We start from the raw sequence: 24,849 nt of genomic DNA, 5'->3' as shown, positions 1-24,849 counted from the left end.
CATGATGGGAAGTAATGATCCGCTCAGTTATATAGCCACCCGTAGAGCGAGCTTACAATGTATGGGCTTAGAGGGAACCTGTCAGCAGGATTGTGCTCAGGAATTACAGACAGTGTCAGGTCGGCGCCGTTATACTGATTACAATGGTATCTGGTGATGAAATCTGTCTTGTGGTTGATGTGGAATTTTTATTTTCAACTTTTGCATTAATGATATGCTTGTGCTCCGGGGCGGCCTGTGGGGGTCTTCATGTGGTGCTCTGATTAGGTATTCATCAGTATGGTGTCTGACAAGTCACTGATCCCTCACTGACCTGCTGACAGGTTCCCTTTAATACAGTGCTCAATAGGAAGTTGGGGCTTACCTGGACCTTCTTCCTCTGGGGCACCTAAAGATAAAATAGTAAGAAAGAAACAACGTGTGAGTAAAGCCGAAGCTTAATAACCATATGAATGAAAACAAAAATATATGGGAAACAGTCAGCAAGGCCATTTGGAGGTTATCCTTGATTAGATAAGCTGTTACAATGCAGTACGACGCTTTTCCTACATTGGATGGCTGTACAGTATCCAGTGAAAAGATTGCAAGGATGCAAAAATGAAAAGCAAGGAATGCGAGATTTCAGCTCTGAAGCAAGCAGAACTGTAAAAGCAGCTCTGGAGTTTAATACAGGTTGTAACACAGGGCTGTGGAATCAAACCAATTTTTTGAGTAAAATGAGAAGATTAAAAAAAAAGCAATCCTGCAACTTTTTTAATTTTTCTAACCATTTAGATGCTGCAGCAGTTAATGACGCAGCATCTACGGTGTTATAATACAGAATCCCGGCTGTGTACATTGCCACCTCCGCAAGATCACCATGACATACAGCATAAATAATTATTATGATGCACTGACAAGCTTTTCAAACGTTTCATAAAAAGTTTTAAAAGTTTGGAAAACTCATGTCACTGCACCCCCATTAAGGAATTCTGGATGAATGGTCGAGGTCGACCATTAGAAGAGGTTAGAGAGGGGGTGTCATGTCCTGTACTACACAGATGGCCATTGATGTGAATATCTGCTGTGTAATAGTCCCCTTTACCTGTGGTGGCGCTGTGCAGAACTGAACATTTCTCAGATTACATCTGATTGTTGGGGGGACCCTTGTTAAGACAATAAGCTCACCAGAGACTGGGAGTACACCTTTAAATACCAACTAACGCGTTTCAGGCCACAGATTTCTAATCATCAGTCTGCATTGCGGCCGTTACCTGTGGTCGTGAAGCTTTCATCAGTTGGGATTCTCCATGTCGGGCTCTGTTCTGGGACGCCGCCCACGGTGGTTTTCTCGTCATGGAAGGGGACGGCCGGGGTGCTTTTCCTGCTGACGGAGCTGACGGTGGTGGCATGAGCAGTGATGTTCTCGGACAGTGTGTAATTCCCAGGGTCTGTGTCGTTGCTGGTGGGGATGATGGCGGGAGGGTTGTGGGTGACATTGGAGGTAGGCGCGAGGACGACTGTGGCAGTGGTTGTAGCGACGGCAGGGTCCTGCTTAGGTTCTGTACTGTCAGGATTGGCACCGCTGCCAGTACTAGACAGCACCGGGGGGATCTGTGCCGTTGGACCCGACGTGGCGTTCAAAACATCTGCACTTTGGGTAGCTTAGGAAAAAAAATAGGAGGAAGAAAAAAAAATTAATAAAAAAAAAAATAAAAAAATAACTTGCCCCCTTAAATTATCTGGGGGTCAACAATTGACTTATTTTACCGTCCCTTTAAGAAATCCAAATTCCGAGAGAATGAAATGATAAAATTCCATGTACCGTTAGTCACCACTAGAAGCAGCACACTGCATCCGGACCATACACTGGAGTCAATGAGGACACTGTATGCAGTGAGCGCCCCCTAGTGGTGGTGGGAGGCAGAGAATTTAGCATTTTTACTTCAGTGGGAATAGGAGCACGACTTGCTCCCCTGAGGCCGATCACTGCACCACCGCGACTACCTGACTGCCACTTTAAATCCCGATCCACAATTCTATATATTTCTTAAGGCGCCACATAAGTGTCAATGAAATATTCCGCTGCGCCTGTCGCCTCCGGGCTGCAAATCTTGGGTCACGTAAGATGAAATATTCACTGCGTTGTACACCTGTAGCCCCAGGTATTAATATAAAAGGGAGCAGATGCGGCAATTAACCCTGTAATATCTGCCCGTACAATCAGAGACTAGACCCCCCTGCAGGGCGGAGGCAACAGATCTCAGCCATTTACTGTTTTCTGCTTTATCTTCATCACCAATTTTTATTTTTTGCCTTTACACAGAATAGTGGAAACCATCACCAAGCAGGCTATTTATCCTACGTGGAGCATGCTTCGCTGATGAACTATTCAGCCCACACGAATAAGCCCCTACAATAGGGAACCATTATCGATCCAGGGGAATTAGTAGGGGTGTTTAATGGCGCTCACAGTTCCACCGGAAACTGCTTGCTGATAGTTTCCTAGTAAAAAAAACATTGACTATTGGTGAAAAGAAACCGCTATGAAAAACCAAAGTGCGGTCAATCTCGCGCCACTTGCTCCGGTGATTGCAGATTTCTGGCATTTAATTGCTTTGAGGTTTTGGCTTGAATCAGACAAGGTAAAAAGTAGAAACAGGCGGCAGATCTCCACTCACCGAGGGTGACGTTCTCAGCCACGACACACGTGATGGAGCATGTCAGCAGGAAGAGAGCGTGCCAGGAATCCATGATGCTCTGAAACATAAAGAGGCCTAAGTTACATCAAGTGGAGGGGATTCTATAGATGAGCGCTGAGCACAGACAAGAAAACAGGTCTTATTCATGCTAGCAATGAAGTAGAAGATAACACTGAGCAACAGGCACCAGCGCAAATGCTTGGGCCTCCTACTTCCCGGGCAGTGGGCACTGAGGCATGCATCTTTGGGTCTCCTACTTCCCGGGAAGTGAGCACTGAGGTGTGTGTCTTTGGGCCTGTGTGCACTGATGAGTGGGTGTTTTATTACTGAGGAGTGGGTCTTTGGGCCTCCTAGTCCCCAGGCAGTGGGCACTGAGGAGTGTGCCTTTGGGCCTCCTACTTCCCAGGGAGTGGGTACTGAGGCATGCGTCTTTGGGCCTCCTACTTCCCGAGGAGTGGGCACTGAAGTGTGTGTGTCTTTGGGAATGTGTGCACTGATGGGTGGGTGTTTTATTACTGAGGAGTGGGTCTTTGGGCCTCCTACTTCCCGGCCAGTGGCCACTGAGGAGCGTGCCTTTGGGCCTCCTACCTTCCGGGCTATGGGCACTGAGAGTGTGCCTTTAGGGGTGTGAGTACTGAGGTGTGTGTCTTTTGACCTGTGGAAACTGAGGAGTGGGTCTTTGGGCCTCCTACTTTCCGGGTAGTGCGCCTTTGGGCCTGCTACTTCCTGGGCAATGGGCACTGAGGAGTGGGTATTTAGGCCTGAGGACACTGAGGTGTATGTCTTTGGGCCTCCTACATCCCGGGCAGTGGGCACTGAGGACTGTGTCTTTAGGCCTGTGGGCACTGAGGTGTAGGTCTTTGGGCCACCTACTTCCCAGGTAATGGGCACTGAAGAGTATGTCTTTGGGTTTTGTACTTAATGGCCAGTGCACCGCGAGGAGTGCGTTTTGGGCAGAGGGCACCATAACCCCTCTCCGTGCAGTGGAAACTACATGAACGACACCAGTGTGACCACTCGCTTACTAACAGAACGCGACTGGACAGCGGGGCATTATTGGCAACCAGGGATTCTTCGAAAAGCTCTGGGACAACAATAAATGAATAGGAAACACTGCTCAAAGAAATAAAGGGAACACTAAAACCCCACATCCTAGATATCACTGAACGAAATATTCCAGTTGCAGATCTTTATTCATTACATAGTGGAATGTGTTAAGAACAATAAAACCTAAAAATGATGAACGTAAATCACAACTAATATCCCACGGAGGTCGGAAGTTGGAATGATTCTCAAAATCATGGTGGAAAATGAAGTTACAGGCTGATCCAACTTCAGTGGAAATGCCTCATGACAAGGAAATGATGCTCAGTAGTGTGTGTGGCCTCCACGTGCCCGTATGACCTCCCTACAACACCTGGGCATGATCCTGATGAGGCGGCGGATGGTCTCCTCCCAGACCTGGACTAAAGCATCCGCCAACTCCTGGACAGTCTGTGGTGCAACGTGACGTTGGTGGATGGTGAGAGACATGATGTCCCAGATGTGCTCAATCGGATTCAGGTCTGGGGAACTGGCGGGGCAGTCCATAGCTTCAATGCCTTCATCGCGCAGAAACTGCTGACACACTCCAGCCACATGAGGTCTGGCATTGTTCTGCATTAGGAGGAACCCAGGGCCAACCGCACCAGCATATGGTCTCACATGGGGTCTGAGGATCTCATCTCGGTACCTAATGGCAGTCAGGATACCTCTGGTGAGCACATGGAGGGCTGTGCGGCCCTCCAAAGAAATGCCTCCCCACACCATTACTGACCCACTGCCATACCCATCATGCTGAAGGATGTTGCAGGCAGCAGATCGCTCTGCACGGCGTCTCCAGACTCTGTCACGTCTGTCACATGTGCTCAGTGTGAACCTGCTTTCATCTGTGAAGAGCACAGGGCACCAGTGGTGAATTTGCCAATCCTCGTGTTCTGTGGCAAATGCCAAGCGTCCTGCACGGTGTTGGGCTGTGAGCACAACCCTTATCTGTGGACGTCGGGCACTCAGACCATCCTCATGGAGTCGGTTTCTAACCATTTGTGCAGACACATGCACATTTGTGTCCTGCTGGAGGTCATTTTGCAGGGCTCTGGCAGTGCTCATACTGTTCCTCCTGTTCCAAAGGCTGAGGTAGTGGTCCTGCTGCTGGTTTGTTGCCCTCCTATGGACGTCTCCATGTCTCCTGGTGTACAGGCCCATCTCTTGGTATCTGCTGGACACACTGCTGACAGACACCGCTACCCTTCTTGCCACCGCTCGCATTGATGTGCCATCCTGGATGATCTGCACTACCTGAAAAACTTTCATGGGTTGTAGACACCGCCTCATGCTACTGCTAAAGTGACCAAAACAAAAGCCAAAAAGGATGTGAACAGAAAAATGGTCTGTGGTTACCTCATGCAGAATCACTCCTTTAAAGGGGTTGTCTTGCTAATTGACTATCATTTCTACCTGTTGTCTGTTAAATTTGCACAACAGCAGGAAAAATTGATTCACAATCGGTGTGGCTTCATAACTGGACAGGTTGATTTCACAGAAGTATTATGGACTCGGAGTTACATTGTGTTGTTTAAGGGTTCCCTTTATACTTTTGAGCAGTGTATTTTGGAGTATTGCTAGAAAAACAATTCCTTAAAAACTCTAAAATTACAAGCTTTTCTGTTGAGCATCCAGAGTTCCTTCAGGACGCTAAAGCTGTTTAGGAAGAATCAACAATCAAACCCACATCACATCATACTCATAATGGCAAGAATAATGCAATGAAGTACTACAACTCACAGCAACATAAATAACAAATCAGCTACGCAATGACACAGTCATTCTATAATAACTAACAGAAAAGCAACCACAGATCCACACCCCAGCACAGGTGATGGCGATATCAGACTACACAGAAAAGGAGAAAACACAAAAACAACCTCTGATCTCTGAGAGGAGGAGGTAGAAAACAACCACAAAACCATAATAAACATAATAATAGAACGTAAAAAAAAGTATTCTACAAAAAAAAACATAATTGAAAAAATAAAAAGGTAAATACACCATAAATTACCCATCTAAACTGAGTAAAAAGTGTGTAGGCTTAAACTTTATACTTACATATAACCGCTATAATACTGCTCCTATGTACAAGAATATAACTACTATAATACTGCCCCTATGTACAAGAATATAACTACTATAATACTGCTCCTATGTACAAGAATATAACTACTATAATACTGCCCCTATGTACAAGAATATAACTACTATAATACTGCCCCCTATGTACAAGAATATAACTACTATAATACTGCTCCTATGTACAAGAATATAACTACTATAATACTGCTCCTATGTACAAGAGTATAACTACTATAATACTGCCCCTATGTACAAGAATATAACTACTATAATACTGCTCCTATATACAAGAATATAACTACTATAATACTGCTCCTATATACAAGAATATAACTACTATAATACTGCCTCCTATGTACAAGAATATAACTACTATAATACTGCCCCTATGTACAAGAATATAACTACTATAATACTGCTCCTATGTACAAGAATATAACTACTATAATACTGCCCCCTATGTACAAGAATATAACTACTATAATACTGCTCCTATGTACAAGAATATAACTACTATAATACTGCCCCCTATGTACAAGAATATAACTACTATAATACTGCTCCTATGTACAAGAATATAACTACTATAATACTGCCTCCTATGTACAAGAATATAACTACTATAATACTGCTCCTATGTACCAGAATGTAACTACTATAATACTGCCCCTATGTACAAGAATATAACTACTATAATACTGCCCCTATGTACAAGAATATAACTACTATAATACTGCTCCTATGTACAAGAATATAACTACTATAATACTGCCTCCTATGTACAAGAATATAACTACTATAATACTGCTCCTATGTACCAGAATGTAACTACTATAATACTGCCCCTATGTACAAGAATATAACTACTATAATACTGCTCCTATGTACAAGAATATAACTACTATAATACTGCTCCTATGTACAAGAATATAACTACTATAATACTGCCCCTATGTACAAGAATATAACTACTATAATACTGCCCCCTATGTACAAGAATATAACTACTATAATACTGCTCCTATGTACAAGAATATAACTACTATAATACTGCTCCTATGTACAAGAGTATAACTACTATAATACTGCCCCTATGTACAAGAATATAACTACTATAATACTGCTCCTATATACAAGAATATAACTACTATAATACTGCTCCTATATACAAGAATATAACTACTATAATACTGCCTCCTATGTACAAGAATATAACTACTATAATACTGCCCCTATGTACAAGAATATAACTACTATAATACTGCTCCTATGTACAAGAATATAACTACTATAATACTGCCCCCTATGTACAAGAATATAACTACTATAATACTGCTCCTATGTACAAGAATATAACTACTATAATACTGCCCCCTATGTACAAGAATATAACTACTATAATACTGCCCCTATGTACAAGAATATAACTACTATAATACTGCCCCCTATGTACAAGAATATAACTACTATAATACTGCCCCTATATACAAGAATATAACTACTATAATACTGCCTCCTATGTACAAGACTATAACTACTATAATACTGCCCCTATGTACAAGAATATAATTACTATAATACTGCCCCTATGTACAAGAATATAACTACTATAATACTGCCCCTATGTACAAGAATATAACTACTATAATGCTGCCCCTATGTACAGTAGTATAACTACTATAACACTAAGCTCTGTGTTTATCCCTTATCACCTTTGTTGGGTAAGAGACCATTACAATGTTCAGGACATAAGCTTCTCTTCCATTATGTGACCCCAGTAGGTATGTGCTGAGCGGTCTGTAATTCTGTGTGTTACCTGCCAGCACTTTGCTTCTCTCCAGGCCTCTGAAATGAGCAGGAGGACTGAGTGGACGCAGTGAATGGACCAGGTATTCCCACAATCAGGGGCCATTATTCTAATATTCCCCCCATTACTCCAGAGATGATTGGAAGTTGTGGAGACATTACAGATCGCTGCTCTCCTCCTAACATAGGACTACTTTACATATCAATGAGATTTGTTACCTGAAACAAAAAGATTCTTCACGGAAAATAGCGCCTACAATTTTCGCTTCAAGGAGATTCATTTACATAAATTAGGTTTTAGTCTCAATAATCAGTCCTGTTTCCCAGAAGATTGGTGACAAGGTATCACTGCTGTCACCGCACAAAGGGCAGAACACAGCAGCGGACACTGGAAATGCTGACGGCAGGTAGAAAAAAAAATGCACATGCTAAAGCATAAATAAAACGGCAATCATATGTACATAAAGACTGATACACGTATATAGTAGTTATAAGTTTACCATTGTCTATAAGGTGTTATCTGAGCATGCTCGGGTGCTAAGAGTGTCTGCAGCTTGCTCAAATAATATGTCTGAGTCCCCACGGCTGCATGGCTCGCACATGCAGGGATTGCTGGTTTGTTAGGCTATCCCTGCATGTGTTGAGACTGTCGAATAGCAGTGAGACATGCAGCCGCGGGGACTCAGACATATTATTTGAGCAAGCCGAAGACACTCTTAGCACCCGAGCATGCTCACATAACACCTTATACCAGCACGTTCGCTCATCATTTGTACCAATGTTTTGAACTTTTGACTTTCAGGCTCCGTATCGAACCATCCACTACTGCCTTGAAGGTGAGACTGCCATCATTTTATAGATCATCATCTTGGATATCTCACACAGAAATGTGACTTGCGACTAATTAGCATATGATTAGTTATGCAGATTCTCGTCATGTCACTGCATTGTTATGGTTTTGCTTCTGGTGGTGATACAACCTGCCAAAGGTCACTGGTTGGAATCAAGGAGCCACCATTAAGATTTCCCAATAAAGGAGAAACATGGACGGACTTCATTCCGTATTCTTCCAGGTGTTACGGCGCTCACGTGATGCAGTTTGCGAGTTTTCTTGGCCAAGACACGATTGTTGATTAGCTGAATGATGATGTCCAGCTCATCGACAGTCGTGTCTTGGCCAAAAAGCATCAAGTGAGCGCCATGACACCTGGAAGAATACGGAATAAAGTCTGTCCATCCAAAAGCCAAGAAGTGGACGTCCAGGAAAAATATCAGAGTCACCAAGTTGGCTCATCCCAAGGTCTATCAGTTCTGGAGACAAACACGGCCATGGAGAAGGCTCGTATGCTTCGTAATAGTGAGATCACAGACGTCCATGGAAGCACCATGCCACGCACGTTACACAAGCCTGGAATGGTGGCCAGAAGAATGGTGAAGAAGCCTCGACCTCAATATGGTCATCAGAAGTGTCAGCTCGAATTTGCAAACCAGTACGAAAAGTGGAAGATTGGAAACGGGTGATTTGGAGCAATGAGATGAAAGTCAGTAGATGGCTCTGAAGGGGGCAAACGGGTCTAGAAGAAACAAGGAAAAGGGGCCAACGAGAAATTGAAGGATCTGTCATGTTCGGTGGAGGAAGCCTGATGATATGGGGTATGTTTCACAGCCAAAGGCGTTGGATACTTGACCAGGATTGACGGTGGTCTCAATGCTGAGCTATGTGTGAGTGTCCTACAAGACGAGCTACTTCGTAAACTCAAGTACTATGGGTGTGAAAGGATGACAGTGTTCCAGCAGGACCATGACCAGAAACATACAGCGAGATTTGTGAAGAAATGGGTCAATGATAATGAGGTAGAGGTCCTGGATGGTTCTCCATAGTCCCCAGACCTCAACCCAATCCAACACTTGTGGGAAGAGATGAAGAAAACCTGTATACAGACCCAAGTGAGGCGACCAGTGGGCACCAACATGGGGAATGTGTAGGAGAGACCTGGGATCAGATTTCGGTGGAGACAAGCCAGAATCTGATCAAGAGCAGAAGGGTTCAGCCAAAAGGTGGATTTACAAAATACTAATTTAATTTTTAGGAGCAAAACCGTAACCATGACAGTGACATGACAAGAACCCCCATAACTAATCATATGCTAAACAGCTGCTAGTAAATGTATGTATGAGCTAGCCAAGATAATGGTCTATATAATGATGGCAGTCTCACCTTCAAGGCAGTAGTGGATGGGGAGATGTGGAGCCTGAGAGTCAGAAGTTCACAACATGGTTCCCCTTCTGCTCCTCAGTGTACAGAACATTTTCCGATACCGGACTGAAGGCATCTCCTGGACTTGTAGAACATGGTTTCTATCTAGTCTGGTCCTTCCCAGTGCTCCATAGCTGCACTTCTCCTGGTCAGCCACGAGATGGCAGTGCTCTGTTGCAGTTTGCTGCTCTGGCGGCCTCTGCACGGATATATACATCATATAATGAAGGGTATATATTTATTTTTTTGCATTTCTCACCATCTTGTATATAGAATTTTACTCTTTACAATCAGAACCTAGCGCTCCCAGGTGCTTATGGCTGACCAGTGCAGTTCTGCACTACTAACCTGAATGCAACTGTAACAAACCCTCAGCTGCGAGACAGCGAGCAGGAACATATAACAGTTGACGTATAATATCTGCTTGCAGTCAAAGAATTGAAGTCAATTGAAGTGGCAGTCAGTCCGTGCAGCCACAAGTGTCGCTCCTTATGAATGGACCCGGCCGCCGCCATCCTTGTGCCGCTGGTAATGGCCATGTACGGAGCAGGAAGCAGAGTTCTGCAGCGAAGGCCGGCGCTATCAAACTTCTGTCCTAGTTACCATGACAACACGCTGCTTCACTACACAGGAATATTTTTCTTAATTAAATATTGGAGGCTTCGCCGCCGCCGATCATTCGCTGCTTTATGTCTTCGCAGTTAAACACAAAAGGAAATAAAATAAAAAAAATTCACCAAGAAAAAAGGATGAACGAGAAAGACGACCCGGAAAAGTGTACAGAGCGGAAACAGCCACGAGGGAGAAAGAAAAGAGTTATCGTATTTATATCTCTGATTGTTTGCCATCTATGGCGGAGAACCAGGCAAAACTAGAAAACTGCTCCACACAAAAAATAATACCGCAACACACTCTATATCTACAGGGGGGGAAATAAGTATTGGATCCCTTGCTGATTTTGTAAGTTTACCCACTGACAAAGACATGAACAGTCTATACTTTTAAGGGTAGATTAAATTTAACATTGAGAGATAGAATATCAAAAATAAAATCAAGAAAATCACATTGTATAAATTATATAAATGTATATGCATTTTGCTGTGAGAAATAAGTATTTGATCCCCTACTCACCATTGAGAGTTCTGGCTCCTACAGACCAGTTAGATGCTCCTAATCAACTCGTTATCTGCATTAAAGACAGCTGTCTTACATAGTCACCTTTATAAAAGGCTCCTGTCCACAGACTCAATATGTCAGACTCTAACCTCTACAACATGGGCAAGTCCAAAGAGCTTTCTAAGGATGTCAGGGACAAGATCATAGACCTGCACAAGGCTGGAATGGGCTACAAAACCATAAGTAAGACACTGGCTGAGGAGACGAGTGTTGGTGAAATAGTAAGAAAATGGAAGAAATACAAAATGACTGCCAATCGACATCGATCTGGGGCATCATGCAAAATCTCACCTCGTGGGGTATCCTTGATCATAAGGAAGGTGAGAGATCAGCCTAAAACTACACGGGAGGAACTTGTTAATGATCTCAAGGCAGCTGGGACCACAGTCACCAAGAAAACCATTTTTAACACATTACACAGTAAAGGTGTAAAATCCTGCAGTGCCCGCAAGGTCCCCCTGATCAAGAAGGCACATGTGCAGCCCATCTGAAGTTTGCCAATGAACACCTGGATGATTCTGTGAGTGATTGGGAGAAGGTGCTGTGGTCAGATGAGACAAAAATTGAAGTCTTTGGCATTAACTTAACTGGCCGTGTTTGGTGGAAGAGAAATTCTGCCTATGACCCAAAGAACACCATCCCCACTGTCAAGCATGGAGGTGGACACATTATGTTTTGGGGTGTTTCTCCCACAGCACAAAACTACGTCACTACATTAATGGGAGAATGGATGGAGCCATGTACAGTAAAATTCTGAGTGACAACCTCTTTCCCTCCACAAGGACATTAAAAATGGGTCGTGGCTGGGTCTTCCAGCAAGACAATGACCCAAAACATACAGCCAAGGCAACAAAGGAGTGGCTCAAAAAGAAGCACATTAAGATCATGGAGTGGCCTAGCCAGTCTCCTGACCTTAATGCCATGGAAAACTTATGGAGGGAGTTGTAGCTCCGAGATGCCAAGCGACAGCCTCAAAATCTTAATGATTTAGAGATGATCTGCAAAGAGGAGTGGAACAAATTCCTTGTGACATATGCGCAAACCTCATCATCAACTACAAAAAATGTCTGACTGCTGTGCTTGCCAACAAGGGTTTTGCCACCAAGTATTAAGTCTTGTTTGCCAGAGGGGTCAAGTACTTATTTCTCACTGCAAAATGCAAATAAATTTATATAATTTATACAATGTGATCTTCTGGATTTTATTTTTGATATTCCATCTCTCAATGTTAAAATTAACCTACCCTTAACATTATAGACTGTTCATGTCTTTGTCAGTGGGCAAACTTACAAAATCAGCAAGGGATCAAATATTTATTTCCCCCACTGTATAATGGTAGTTATATTCTTGTACATACAGTAGGGAAAAGCATTTAGTCCGCCACCAATAGTTCAAGTTCTCCCACTTAATATAATGAGAGAGGCCTGTAACTGACATCATAGATAGACCACAACTATGAGTCACAATGAGAAAACAAATCCAAAAAAATCACCTTGTCTGATTTGGCAAGATTTATTTTGGAAATTATGGTGGAAAATAAGTATTTGGTCATTAACAAAAGCTCATCTCGGTATTTTGTTATGTATCCTTTGTTGGCAATGACAGAGGTCAGACGTTTTGTTTAAGTCTTCACAAGGTTGGCGCACACTGTTGTTGGTATGTTGGCCCATTCCTCCATGCAGATCTCCTCTAGAGCAGTGATGTTTTGGGCCTGTCACTGGCTCAACATGGACTTTCCACACCCTCCAAAAGTTTTCTATGGGGTTGAGATCTGGAGACTCGCTAGGCCACTCCAGGATCTTCTTATGCTTCTTACGAAGCCACTCCTTCGTTGCCCTGACGGTGTGTTTGGGATCATTATCATGCTGAAAGACCCATCCACGTTTCATCTTCAATGCCCTTGCTGATGGAAGGAGGTTTGCACTCAAAATCTCACGATACATGGCCCCAATCATTCTTTCATGTACATGGATCAGTCGTCCTGGTCCCTTTGCAGAGAAACCGCCCCAAAGCATGAGGTTGCCACCACCATGCTTCACAGTAGGTATGGTGTTCTTTGGATGCAACTCAGCATTCTGTCTTCTCCAAACACGACGAGTTTTGTTTCTACCAAACAGCTCTACTTTGGTTTCATCAAACCATATGACATGCTCCCAATACTCTTCTGGATAATCCAACTGCTCTATAGCAAACTTCTGACGGGTTCGGACATGTACTGGCTTAAGGAGGACACGTCTGGCACTGCAGGAGTTGAGTCCCTGGCGGCATAGTGTGTTACTGATGGTAGCCTTTGTTACAGTGGTCCCAGCTCTAAGCAGGTCATTTACTAGGTCCCCCGTGCGGTTCTGGGATTTTCACTCACCATTATTGTGATAATTTTGACCCCACGGGATGAGATCTTGCGTGGAGCCCCAGATCGAGGGAGATTATCAGTGGTCTTGTAGGTCTTCCTGTGTCACCTAGGAGAGGCGAGCTTCCAAGAGTGGACCCTCTGGGTGGCGGCATCGAAGCTTCCCCAGGTGTGCGAACGAGGTGGAACCGACCCCTATACAGGGATCGTTAGGAGCAGGCCAGGGGGAGTCTGATATCGTGACAGATGGTACCAAGAAGGGCGGCTTGTAGAGAAGCATAGGGTAAAAACAAGTAGGAGCTAGCAGGAGAGCCATAGGCTGGGTAGCAAGGAGACAGGAACCAAGATAGCCGAGTGGGTACAGGGAGCTCAGAAGGAGGTACCCAAGGCACCGGAGCATGGGACAGAGAGGGACAAGGTCCACAGAGCAGAGGCCAGGAGGCGAGGGACGGCCAGGGCAGGGCAGGGAGTACCGAGGCAGGGAGGACCGGGGCCTGCAGGGGAGACAAGCAAGGATAGGGTAAATCAGAGATAGTGGGCAGACTCCTACAGAGGTGGCCTAAACTTGAGTACGCCGTAGCAAACACAATCAGGCGCCTCCACTAGGGGAGGGCGGCCTGATCTACCCAGTGGCAGCATCTGATAGGAACAGCAGTTGTTCCGGGTCAGATGCTGCAAGCTAAAGAGCCGGCAGAGCGAGCCCCCGCGGCCTAAGGCGCATGCACAGATACACCTCCGGCCGCGAGACAGACAGCGCGGGAGAGAGACGCCGGGACCCAAGACCAGCTGGAAGCCGAGGCGCCAGAACGGAGCGGAAAGTATTGGGGGCAGGGCAGATGCAGCGGCGGAAGCAGACATGACACTTCCATTTTCTTATTATTGCTCCCACAGTTGATTTCATCACACCAAGCTGCTTGCCTATTGCAGATTCAGTCTTCCCAGCCTGGTGCAGGGCTACAATTTTGTTTCTGGTGTCCTCCGACAGCTCTTTGGTCTTCACCATAGTGGAGTTTGGAGTGTGACTGTTTGAGGTTGTGGACAGGTGTCTTTTATACTGATAACAAGTTCAAACAGGAGCCATTACTACAGGTAATGAGTGGAGGACAGAGGAGCCTCTTAAAGAAGAAGTTACAGGGCTGTGAGAGCCAGAAATCTTTCATATATTTAGGTGACCAAATACTTATTTTCCACCATAATTTGTAAAATAAATCTTACCAAATAGGAGAAGGTGATTTTCTGGATTTGTTCTCGCACTTTGACTCTCATAGTTGTGGTCTATGACGTCAATTACAGGCCTCTCTCATCTTTATCAGTGGGAGAACTCGCACAATTGGTGGCTGACTAAATACTTTTTTCCAAATTGTAGGAGGCAGTATTATAGTAGTTATATTCCTGTACACAGGGGCAGTATTATAGTATATTCTTGTACATAGGGAGCAGTATTATAGTAGTTATATTCTTGTACATAGTGGCAGTATTATAGTAGTTATATTCTTGTACATAGGGGCAGTATTATAGTAGTTATATTCTTGTACATAGGGGGCAGTATTATAGTAGTTATATTCTTGTACATAGGGGGCAGTATTATAGTAGTCATATTCTTGTACATAGGGGCAGTAATATAGTAGTTATATTCTTGTACATAGTGGCAGTATTATAGTAGTTATATTCTTGTACATAGTGGCAGTATTATAGTAGTTATATTCTTGTACATAGGGAGCAGTATTATAGTAGTTATATTCTTGTACATAGGGGGCAGTATTATAGTAGTCATATTCTTGTACATAGGGGCAGTAATATAGTAGTTATATTCTTGTACATAGGGGCAGTATTATTGTAGTTATATTCTTGTACATAGGGGCAGTATTATAGTAGTTATATTCTTGCACATAGGAGCAGTATTATAGTAATTATATTCTTGTACATAGGGGCAGTATTATAGCAGTTATATTCTTATACATAGGGGTAGTATTATAGTAGTTATATTCTTGTACATAGGAGCAGTATTATAGTAGTTATATTCTTGTACATAGGGGCAGTATTATAGTAGTTATATTCCTGTACATAGGGGCAGTATTATAGTAATTATATTCTTGTACATAGGGGCAGTATTATAGCAGTTATATTCTTATACATAGGGGTCAGTATTATAGTAGTTATATTCTTGTACATAGGAGCAGTATTATAGCAGTTATATTCTTGTACATAGGGGGCAGTATTATAGTAGTTATATTCTTGTACATAGGGGCAGTATTATAGTAGTTATATTCTTGTACATAGGGGCAGTATTATAGCAGTTATATTCTTGTACATAGGGGCAGTATTATAGTAGTGATATTCTTGCACATAGGGGCAGTATTATAGTAGTTATATTCTTGTACATAGGGGCAGTATTATAGTAGTGATATTCTTGCACATAGGGGCAGTATTATAGTAGTTATATTCTTGTACATAGGGGGCAGTATTATAGTAGTTATATTCTTGTACATAGGAGCAGTATTATAGTAGTTATATTCTTGTACATAGGGGCAGTATTATAGCAGTTATATTCTTGTACATAGGGGCAGTATTATAGTAGTTATATTCTTGTACATAGGAGCAGTATTATAGTAGTTATATTGTTGTACATAGGGGGCAGTATTATAGTAGTTATATTCTTGTACATAGGAGCAGTATTACATTAGTTATATTCTTGTACATAGGGGGCAGTATTATAGTAGTTATATTCTTGTACATAGGAGCAGTATTATAGTAGTTATATTCTTGTACATAGGGGGCAGTATTATAGTAGTTATATTCTTGTACATAGGGGGCAGTATTATAGTAGTTATATTCTTGTACATAGGAGCAGTATTATAGTAGTTATATTCTTGTACATAGGAGCAGTATTATAGTAGTTATATTCTTGTACATAGGAGCAGTATTACAGTAGTTATATTCTTGTACATAGGGGGGCAGTATTATAGTAGTTATATTCTTGTACATAGGGGCAGTATTATAGTAGTTATATTCCTGTACATGGAGCAGTATTATACCAGTTACATTCCTGTACATAGGAGCAGTATTATAGTAGTTATATTGTTGTACATAGGGGGCAGTATTATAGTAGTTATATTCCTGTACATAGGGGCAGTATTACATTAGTTATATTCTTGTACATAGGGGGCAGTATTATAGTAGTTATATTCTTGTACATAGGAGCAGTATTATAGTAGTTATATTCTTGTACATAGGGGCAGTATTATAGTAGTTATATTCTTGTACATAGGGGCAGTATTATAGTAGTTATATTCTTGTACATAGGGGCAGTATTATAGTAGTTATATTCTTGTACATAGGAGCAGTATTATAGTAGTTATATTCTTGTACATAGGGGCAGTATTATAGTAGTTATATTCTTGTACATAGGAGCAGTATTATAGTAGTTATATTCCTGTACATAGGGGCAGTATTATAGTAGTTATATTCCTGTACATGGAGCAGTATTATACCAGTTACATTCCTGTACATAGGGGGCATTATAGTTATATTCTTGGTAAGAGGCAGAGCTTTCCTTCTTATATTCCTGTTTATTAGGCCACTATTATAGCAGGGTTAATTTAGACTAACAGAATTATAATAATTATAACAATAGATTGTAGTACACATATAAAGCCCAGCGCCTTTCTAGCTGTTAGGTACAGTGGCGCTCTCTTTGGGAACAGAATGTAACGCCGTCTTCCTCTGCGCGGCCTGTTTCTATTGGCAGGGATCTCTGGCTCCCCTTACAGCATTACGTCACAATGATCCACATTACAGATTGCGATCCCTCTTAGCGGACGAGCCGCTGATCCACACCCTGTTTGCATTTATCACACCCTATAAACATATCTGCTGGTGTCGTCCAGCTCCGGCAGAGTTACGATAGTGTAATCAGTGGAAGCAGCCCCCCGGCTCTGCCCTTTATAGACATCTATGACGAGGGGGGGAAAAAACACAAAAAACACTTCACTTTAAAAACGGAAATACCTAGAATTGTACGAACAGTTCAGAAGCACGTGATCTAACTGTGGGGTCATAAAAGAAAAGAGGGATAGTCGCTTCAACAAGTGTGAATTAAAAAGGGATTGTAAAATTGACTTATTCTTTCCCATTGAACAGCGCCACTTATGACTGTGGTCAGTGAGTGGTACTGCAGCTTGAAAAAAAAATAAATTAAAAGTTAAGTTAAAACCGATGGCTCAAATCCTGTAAAGGCAGCTAACAAGCAATTCAATTTCCAATAGCGATATACAACAGGATTTACAGAAATTTAATGTATTTTTAATTAAAAATACTTCCTAAAGATTTATCCCCCATGGCAGCAGGGGTGGAATCATGTATATTCATTGCCACTAATTTAATATCTGAAAATCCATGCAGTCACCACTCCGATGATCAGTTCCAACAAGAGGATTAGGCAAGTAATGACAAAAACCAAATCTGACCCCACCAATGGGCTTATCTTGGAGACGCTTAAGATTACGAAAAGGGATGTATGCGGCTTGTAGACAGGATGACATCTGGACATAATTCTAGAAGCCAGAAAGGTCTTCTAGAAATGTTTAAATTTTAGGTGGAATTTTTAACATTTCTGGTATAGTAATGACATTTTGTTAGGTTGGGTCGGATAGCTTGGAAGGTCAGCGTTAGACAGTCCATGGAGCCATCAACTTCAAGGTAAGGTGTTCTTGTGATTTATTTGTACCGCTTTTAAAAAAAAAATTCAGATGATAAAGGGACATCAGAGATGGGAGAGAAGAGCGTGACCTCCAGAGACACCACGAAGGAACCCAACACATCCAATTGTAAGTCAATGAGGTCCAAGATTGACAAAGAATCGATAACCCATTCCTGTTGTGACGCCAGCCCGGTTTTCCGCAGGTTTCTACTTCCCGGACTCTCTCCAACACACAGGAACTGACTGCTCCGCGAGTCGTGATATCGCAGGACCAAGAAGTAAAGAAGTAGAGACCAACACAAGGACCAGTCCACATCTAAAGGGGGGAACTTGTAGACAATTACTAAGATAGGATTACTTTTTAGCAGCTTTGGGGAAAAAAAATAAAAATACCCTCGAGGTGGACCTCCCCTTACTGACCCACCCAAAAAAATTGTCACCAGACATCAGTCATCTCTAGAGTAGTAAACAGATGGTTTATTACGGATGGAAATTTAGACACTACAATTGTACTGGCCACAAATAGTCAATTACCAATAATAATTAAAATCATTAGGATATATAAATTTACTACAAAATGTCACCATCTGGGTTCGTCATAATTATTTAAGACCAAGTCATCACTTAACCACAAGATCCATCTTCTTCTGGATGACCGATTCCAACAAGCCTAGATGATTTCTAGCAGATGGCAATGTCTTCGCCTGGATGACTAGTACCGAAGATCCACCTTGTTTGGACTTCCAGATGACATGTCGTAGATGACAGCCATTTCTGATTGTTTTTAAGCGTTCCTGGTCTCCATCAGCACTCTTTAGAGTCTTGAGTCTTCACCTTATATGGTTTACATGCTTGCATTCCAGGGCTGTGGAGTCGCAGTTGTGCAGTCAGAGCCCATTTTGGTGGAGTCGGAGTTATGAATTGAGGAGTCGGAGTCAGAGGTTTGGCTTACAGACTCCATAGCCCTGATTCTTACGGCACAACTTTAGGCGAAAGTTGAGGTTCCTCATGATGGCGGACATAAGAGAAGGTAGCCATGAGCTCACGACCATTAATAGCAACATGGATATTTTCTAAGTAAGACTGGTGGATTATCGAGCACCTAAAAAAATAACGTGGTTGACATCCTACATGCCACATCTTCTGGAAGTCCGGGCAAGTTGGATCTTAGCTTCTAATGATCCAGGTAAAGACTTTACCTAGTGTTATTGGAATCAGCCATGTTGATAGTCAAAAACAATATTGATTTAGTGGTTAAATGGTGACCTTTTCTTAAATAGTTATGACCTACAGAGATGATCTTTTAACCACAAGATCCATCGTCTTCAGGATAAAGGGTCATGGATGTTTTTAACAAACTGCAGATAAGTTATAGCCATGAAGTCAGATATTCAACTTGACTTCAATATTAAGTGTTGGAGAAAACATTAACCATTTTCGATTTTTTTTTTTTTGGGAGCTTTGAACCTTACCAGCGTTCTTTCGAGTCCTGTGTTTTCCCCTTATATAATGTAAATGTTAGCATTCTAACAAAATTTTAGGCAAAGTAGGGGTTCCTCACGATGGTGAACATTAGAGAAAGTAGCGATGAGCTCACGACCATTAAAATTGTAATGGTTACACTCTAAAATAACCAGGGCTGTGGAGTGGAAGTCCGAGTCGTGGAGTCTGAGCTCATTTTGGTGGAGTGGGAGTAGGCGTCATGGAAATTGAGGAGTTGGAGGTTTGGCTTACCGACTCCACAGTCCTGTAAATAACGCTGGTGAAGTCCAGGTCACCAAAAAATTCTCAAGTAGTTGACATCCTCCATTACAAAAAAATCTGTAAGACAAAGCAAGCTGAAGCTGTGCTACTAATGATCCAGGTAAAGACATGGACAACTTCATCTAGTAATGATCTATTGTTATTGGAATCATCCATGACGCTTCATCCTGAGGAAGATGGATCGAGTGGCTAAGTGATGACCTTAGGTTTAAATAGTTATGACCAACATAGATGATCGCTTTGACATGAAGCGTCGTGGATGATTTTAAAAACTGTAGATCATTTCTGGACATTTTATGGCCACATTTTCATCAGGATCACTAGAACCGGAAATCCAACTTGCCGTGACTTCCAGATTAAATGTCGCAGAAGACGTAAACTACCTTCGATAATTTTTAGGAGCCCTGGACTCCACCAACGTTCTTAAAAGAGTAACCATAACAATATTAATGGTCGTGAGCTCCTGCTTACCTTCTGTGATGCCTACCAAACCTCTATAAAAGATGAAAACTCAAGACTCAAGGCACATTATTCCATAAAAATGGCCAGCGGCATCCAAGGAGCCTAAAAATTATGTGTGGCTAACGTAATCTACGACATATCATTTGGAAGTGTAAGGAAAATGGAACTTTGGTACTAGTGATCCAGGTGAAGACATGTCCATCTCTGTCTAGATATTATCTAGGGCTGTTGGAATAAACTATGCCGCGTCATCCACTGCATGATACTATTAGTATAATAATGGCTTCCATCAAGACTACTTTAATTAGAGAGGGGCTTCTTAATTACTAACTGTAACAATGTAATAATCATATTCAGCAGAACCATCCTTGGTACAGTGGGCACAATTGGGACTCCGGCCAGGCCAACCTCAAGAAAGGTTCATCTAGAGAAGGTGCTCCTTATTACGACACTAATGTTAATGGCCATCAATTCTCCTCAATACTAATATGAAGGACCCTTACTGGAAATGTCCTTATTTCTCTAAAGGGATAATTTTACAATACAAATTCTGAACGCTGCTTTTGACTGAGATATGTCATAACTTCCTCATCACCGAGGCTCTACCTGCAGGACTCATATCTATATTCTTATACATAGGAGCAGTATTATAGTAGTTATATTCTTGTACATAGGGGGCAGTATTATAGTAGTTATATTCTTGTACATAGGAGCAGTATTATAGTAGTTATATTCTTGTACATAGGGTGCAGTATTATAGTAGTTATATTCTTGTACATAGGGGGCAGTATTATAGTAGTTATATTCTTGTACATAAGGCAGTGTTATAGTAGTTATATTCTTGTACATAGGGGCAGTATTATAGTAGTTATATTCTTGTACATAAGAGCAGTATTATAGTACCGGTAGTTATATTCTTGTACATAGGGGGCAGTATTATAGTAGTTATATTCTTGTACATAGGGGCAGTATTATAGTAGTTATATTCTTGTACATAGGAGCAGTATTATAATAGTTATATTCTTGTACATAGGAGCAGTATTATAGTAGTTATATTCTTGTACATAGGGGCAGTATTATAGTAGTTATACTCTTGTACATAGGAGCAGTATTATAATAGTTATATTCTTGTACATAGGAGCAGTATTATAGTAGTTATATTCTTGTACATAGGGGGCAGTATTATAGTAGTTATATTCTTGTACATAGGGTGCAGTATTATAGTAGTTATATTCTTGTACATAGGGGGCAGTATTATAGTAGTTATATTCTTGTACATAAGGCAGTGTTATAGTAGTTATATTCTTGTACATAGGGGCAGTATTATAGTAGTTATATTCTTGTACATAAGAGCAGTATTATAGTAGTTATATTCTTGTACATAGGGGCAGTATTATAGTAGTTATATTCTTGTACATAGGAGCAGTATTATAATAGTTATATTCTTGTACATAGGAGCAGTATTATAGTAGTTATATTCTTGTACATAGGGGCAGTATTATAGTAGTTATACTCTTGTACATAGGAGCAGTATTATAATAGTTATATTCTTGTACATAGGAGCAGTATTATAGTAGTTATATTCTTGTACATAGGGGCAGTATTATAGTTGTTATATTCTTGTACATATGGGCAGTATTATAGTAGTTATATTCTTGTACATAGGAGCAGTATTATAATAGTTATATTCTTGTACATAGGAGCAGTATTATAGTAGTTATATTCTTGTACATAGGGGCAGTATTATAGTAGTTATACTCTTGTACATAGGAGCAGTATTATAATAGTTATATTCTTGTACATAGGAGCAGTATTATAGTAGTTATATTCTTGTACATAGGGGCAGTATTATAATAGTTATATTCTTGTACATAGGAGCAGTATTATAGTAGTTATATTCCTGTACATAGGGGCAGTATTATAGTTGTTATATTCTTGTACATAGGGGCAGTATTATAGCAGTTATATTCTTGTACATAGGGGCAGTATTATAGTTGTTATATTCTTGTACATAGGAGCAGTATTATAGTAGTTATATTCTTGTACATAGGAGCAGTATTATAGTAGTTATACTCTTGTACATAGGAGCAGTATTATAGTAGCTATATTCTTGTACATAGGAGCAGTATTATAGTAGTTATATTCTTGTACATAGGGGCAGTATTATAGTAGTTATATTCTTGTACATAGGAGCAGTATTATAGTAGTTATATTCTTGTACATAGGAGCAGTATTATAGTAGTTATATTCTTGTACATAGGAGCAGTATTATAGTAGTTATATTCTTGTACATAGGGGGCAGTATTATAGTAGTTATATTCTTGTACATAGGAGGCAGTATTATAGTAGTTATACCCACCTACCCCATAAAGTGTATGGTTTGTGTCAGTCATTACTGCAGCTTTTGCTTTATATTTAAGGACCAGCAAGCACAGGATAAATAGATGCTCAGTTTTATCCCAAAACTGATTAAGGTAATGCAAAGAATTTTATAAGGACATAAACAAAAAATGTATTTATGTAGAAAGAAACGTCTGCAATCTATGGGGGTCCTGGACTGGCCCTACAGTCATCAGGTAAGTAGAATGACCACAGGGGTCCCTTCAATATTCTTATTGTCAGATTTGACAGATCGCATTAATGTCAGACGTTAAAGAGAAAATGAAATTTCCATAATCAGCGTTGGCTTATCTTGTAGCAGGTTCTCTACTGTTTTTGGTGTGGGGGGGGGGGGGGGACTTGGAGTCTTCGTAATCACTCCAAGTTATGGGGGTCCCTAAGACCCTAATACAATGTCTGGGAATGAATGATTATCCTTAACTTTTGCTGATGTCTAGCAGCAGCCATCTCCGGCCCATTCCTAACGCGTGCACCCTCCACCTATACGAGCGTGCATGTATGCATTCTATATTACAGGATTTCCAATATTAGTAAAACCAAAATTAAAAAGACCAATAAACAAAAATTAGGCCAATATACATTAAAATATATATATAATTGATCAGGAATGGTTTGTGATCTTTTTTCCGTATATTTCAGACGCTGGGTTATCGCCGTCGTGCCGAGATTACAGTCCACATCTGCGCCTGGATGGAGCCTTTCGGTATTTTGTACACAGCCGAGTTGGTGCGTAGGACAGGTCACCATGGAAACTGACAAAGCCGGACAGAAAAAACTCACAAAGCAGAAAGCCTCACAGCCGAGAATCAACCTGCAGGAAACGATGGAGCGGACTCAACCTAATAACGCTGCACGCTCGCACTAGAAGGGAAGCAGGCAGCGCAGCCCCACGTCATAGCGCCACATTAATGGCCACCGAGGGGACGGAGGATGTGCAGGAGCGGACCCCATTACCCATGGAATCCCCCAAAATAATAGTAGTAGGTACTGTGTGATCTATCGCGAGAACAGGGCTCTGCAGTGTCCCAATGACTGGAGTAATGGCCACGCATGTGCCGTGCACACCACCCACCTATTCATTGTGTATGGAAGTACTGTGCTCAGCCATCTCTGACAGGCCCATAGACAATGACTGGAGTAATGGCCACGCATGTGCCGGACACACCACCCACCTATTCATTGTGTATGTTAGTACTGTGCTCAGCCATCTCTGACAGGCCCATAGACAATGACTGGAGTAATGGCTGCGCATGTGCCGTGCACACCACCCACCTATTCATTGTGTATGGAAGTACTGTGCTCAGCCATCTCTGACAGGCCCATAGACAATGACTGGAGTAATGGCCGCGCATGTGCCGGACACACCACCCACCTATTCATTCTGTATGGAAGTACTGTGCTCAGACATCTCTGACAGGCCCATAGACAATGACTGGAGTAATGGCCGCGCATGTGCCGGACACACCACCCACCTATTCATTGTGTATGTTAGTACTGTGCTCAGCCATCTCTGACAGGCCCATAGACAATGACTGGAGTAATGGCTGCGCATGTGCCGTGCACACCACCCACCTATTCATTGTGTATGGAAGTACTGTGCTCAGCCATCTCTGACAGGCCCATAGACAATGACTGGAGTAATGGCCACGCATGTGCCGTGCACACCACCCACCTATTCATTGTGTATGGAAGTACTGTGCTCAGCCATCTCTGACAGGCCCATAGACAATGACTGGAGTAATGGCCGCGCATGTGCCGGACACACCACCCACCTATTCATTGTGTATGGAAGTACTGTGCTCAGACATCTCTGACAGGCCCATAGACAATGACTGGAGTAATGGCCGCGCATGTGCCGGACACACCACCCACCTATTCATTGTGTATGTTAGTACTGTGCTCAGCCATCTCTGACAGGCCCATAGACAATGACTGGAGTAATGGCCACGCATGTGTCGGACACACCACCCACCTATTCATTGTGTATGGAAGTACTGTGCTCAGCCATCTCTGACAGGCCCATAGACAATGACTGGAGTAATGGCCGCGCATGTGCCGGACACGCCACCCACCTATTCATTGTGTA

The 24,849-nt window shown here is 42.0% G+C and overlaps 1 protein-coding gene across 2 annotated transcripts in view; it reads right to left on the bottom strand.

Moving 5' to 3' along the window:
* The window catches only part of PTPRA (protein tyrosine phosphatase receptor type A), a 127,275-nt gene that overhangs the window by 37,323 nt on the left and 65,103 nt on the right, over nucleotides 1-24,849 (bottom strand). For both annotated transcript variants that reach the window (XM_077280292.1, XM_077280291.1), the window contains 3 exons: nucleotides 2,661-2,739; nucleotides 1,254-1,643; nucleotides 365-388 (listed from right to left, as the gene is read on the bottom strand). In XM_077280292.1, coding sequence (XP_077136407.1) covers nucleotides 365-388; nucleotides 1,254-1,643; nucleotides 2,661-2,733 — 487 coding nt within the window. In that variant the 5' untranslated portion in view covers nucleotides 2,734-2,739. The remainder of the gene's footprint in view (nucleotides 1-364; nucleotides 389-1,253; nucleotides 1,644-2,660; nucleotides 2,740-24,849) is intronic.

This window comes from Ranitomeya variabilis, chromosome 1 (genome assembly GCF_051348905.1).
Source record: "Ranitomeya variabilis isolate aRanVar5 chromosome 1, aRanVar5.hap1, whole genome shotgun sequence".
In the NCBI taxonomy this organism is placed as follows: Eukaryota; Metazoa; Chordata; class Amphibia; order Anura; family Dendrobatidae; genus Ranitomeya; species Ranitomeya variabilis.
Note: the sequence above shows the minus strand (reverse complement) of the source record. Positions and strands in the feature narration are given on the sequence as shown.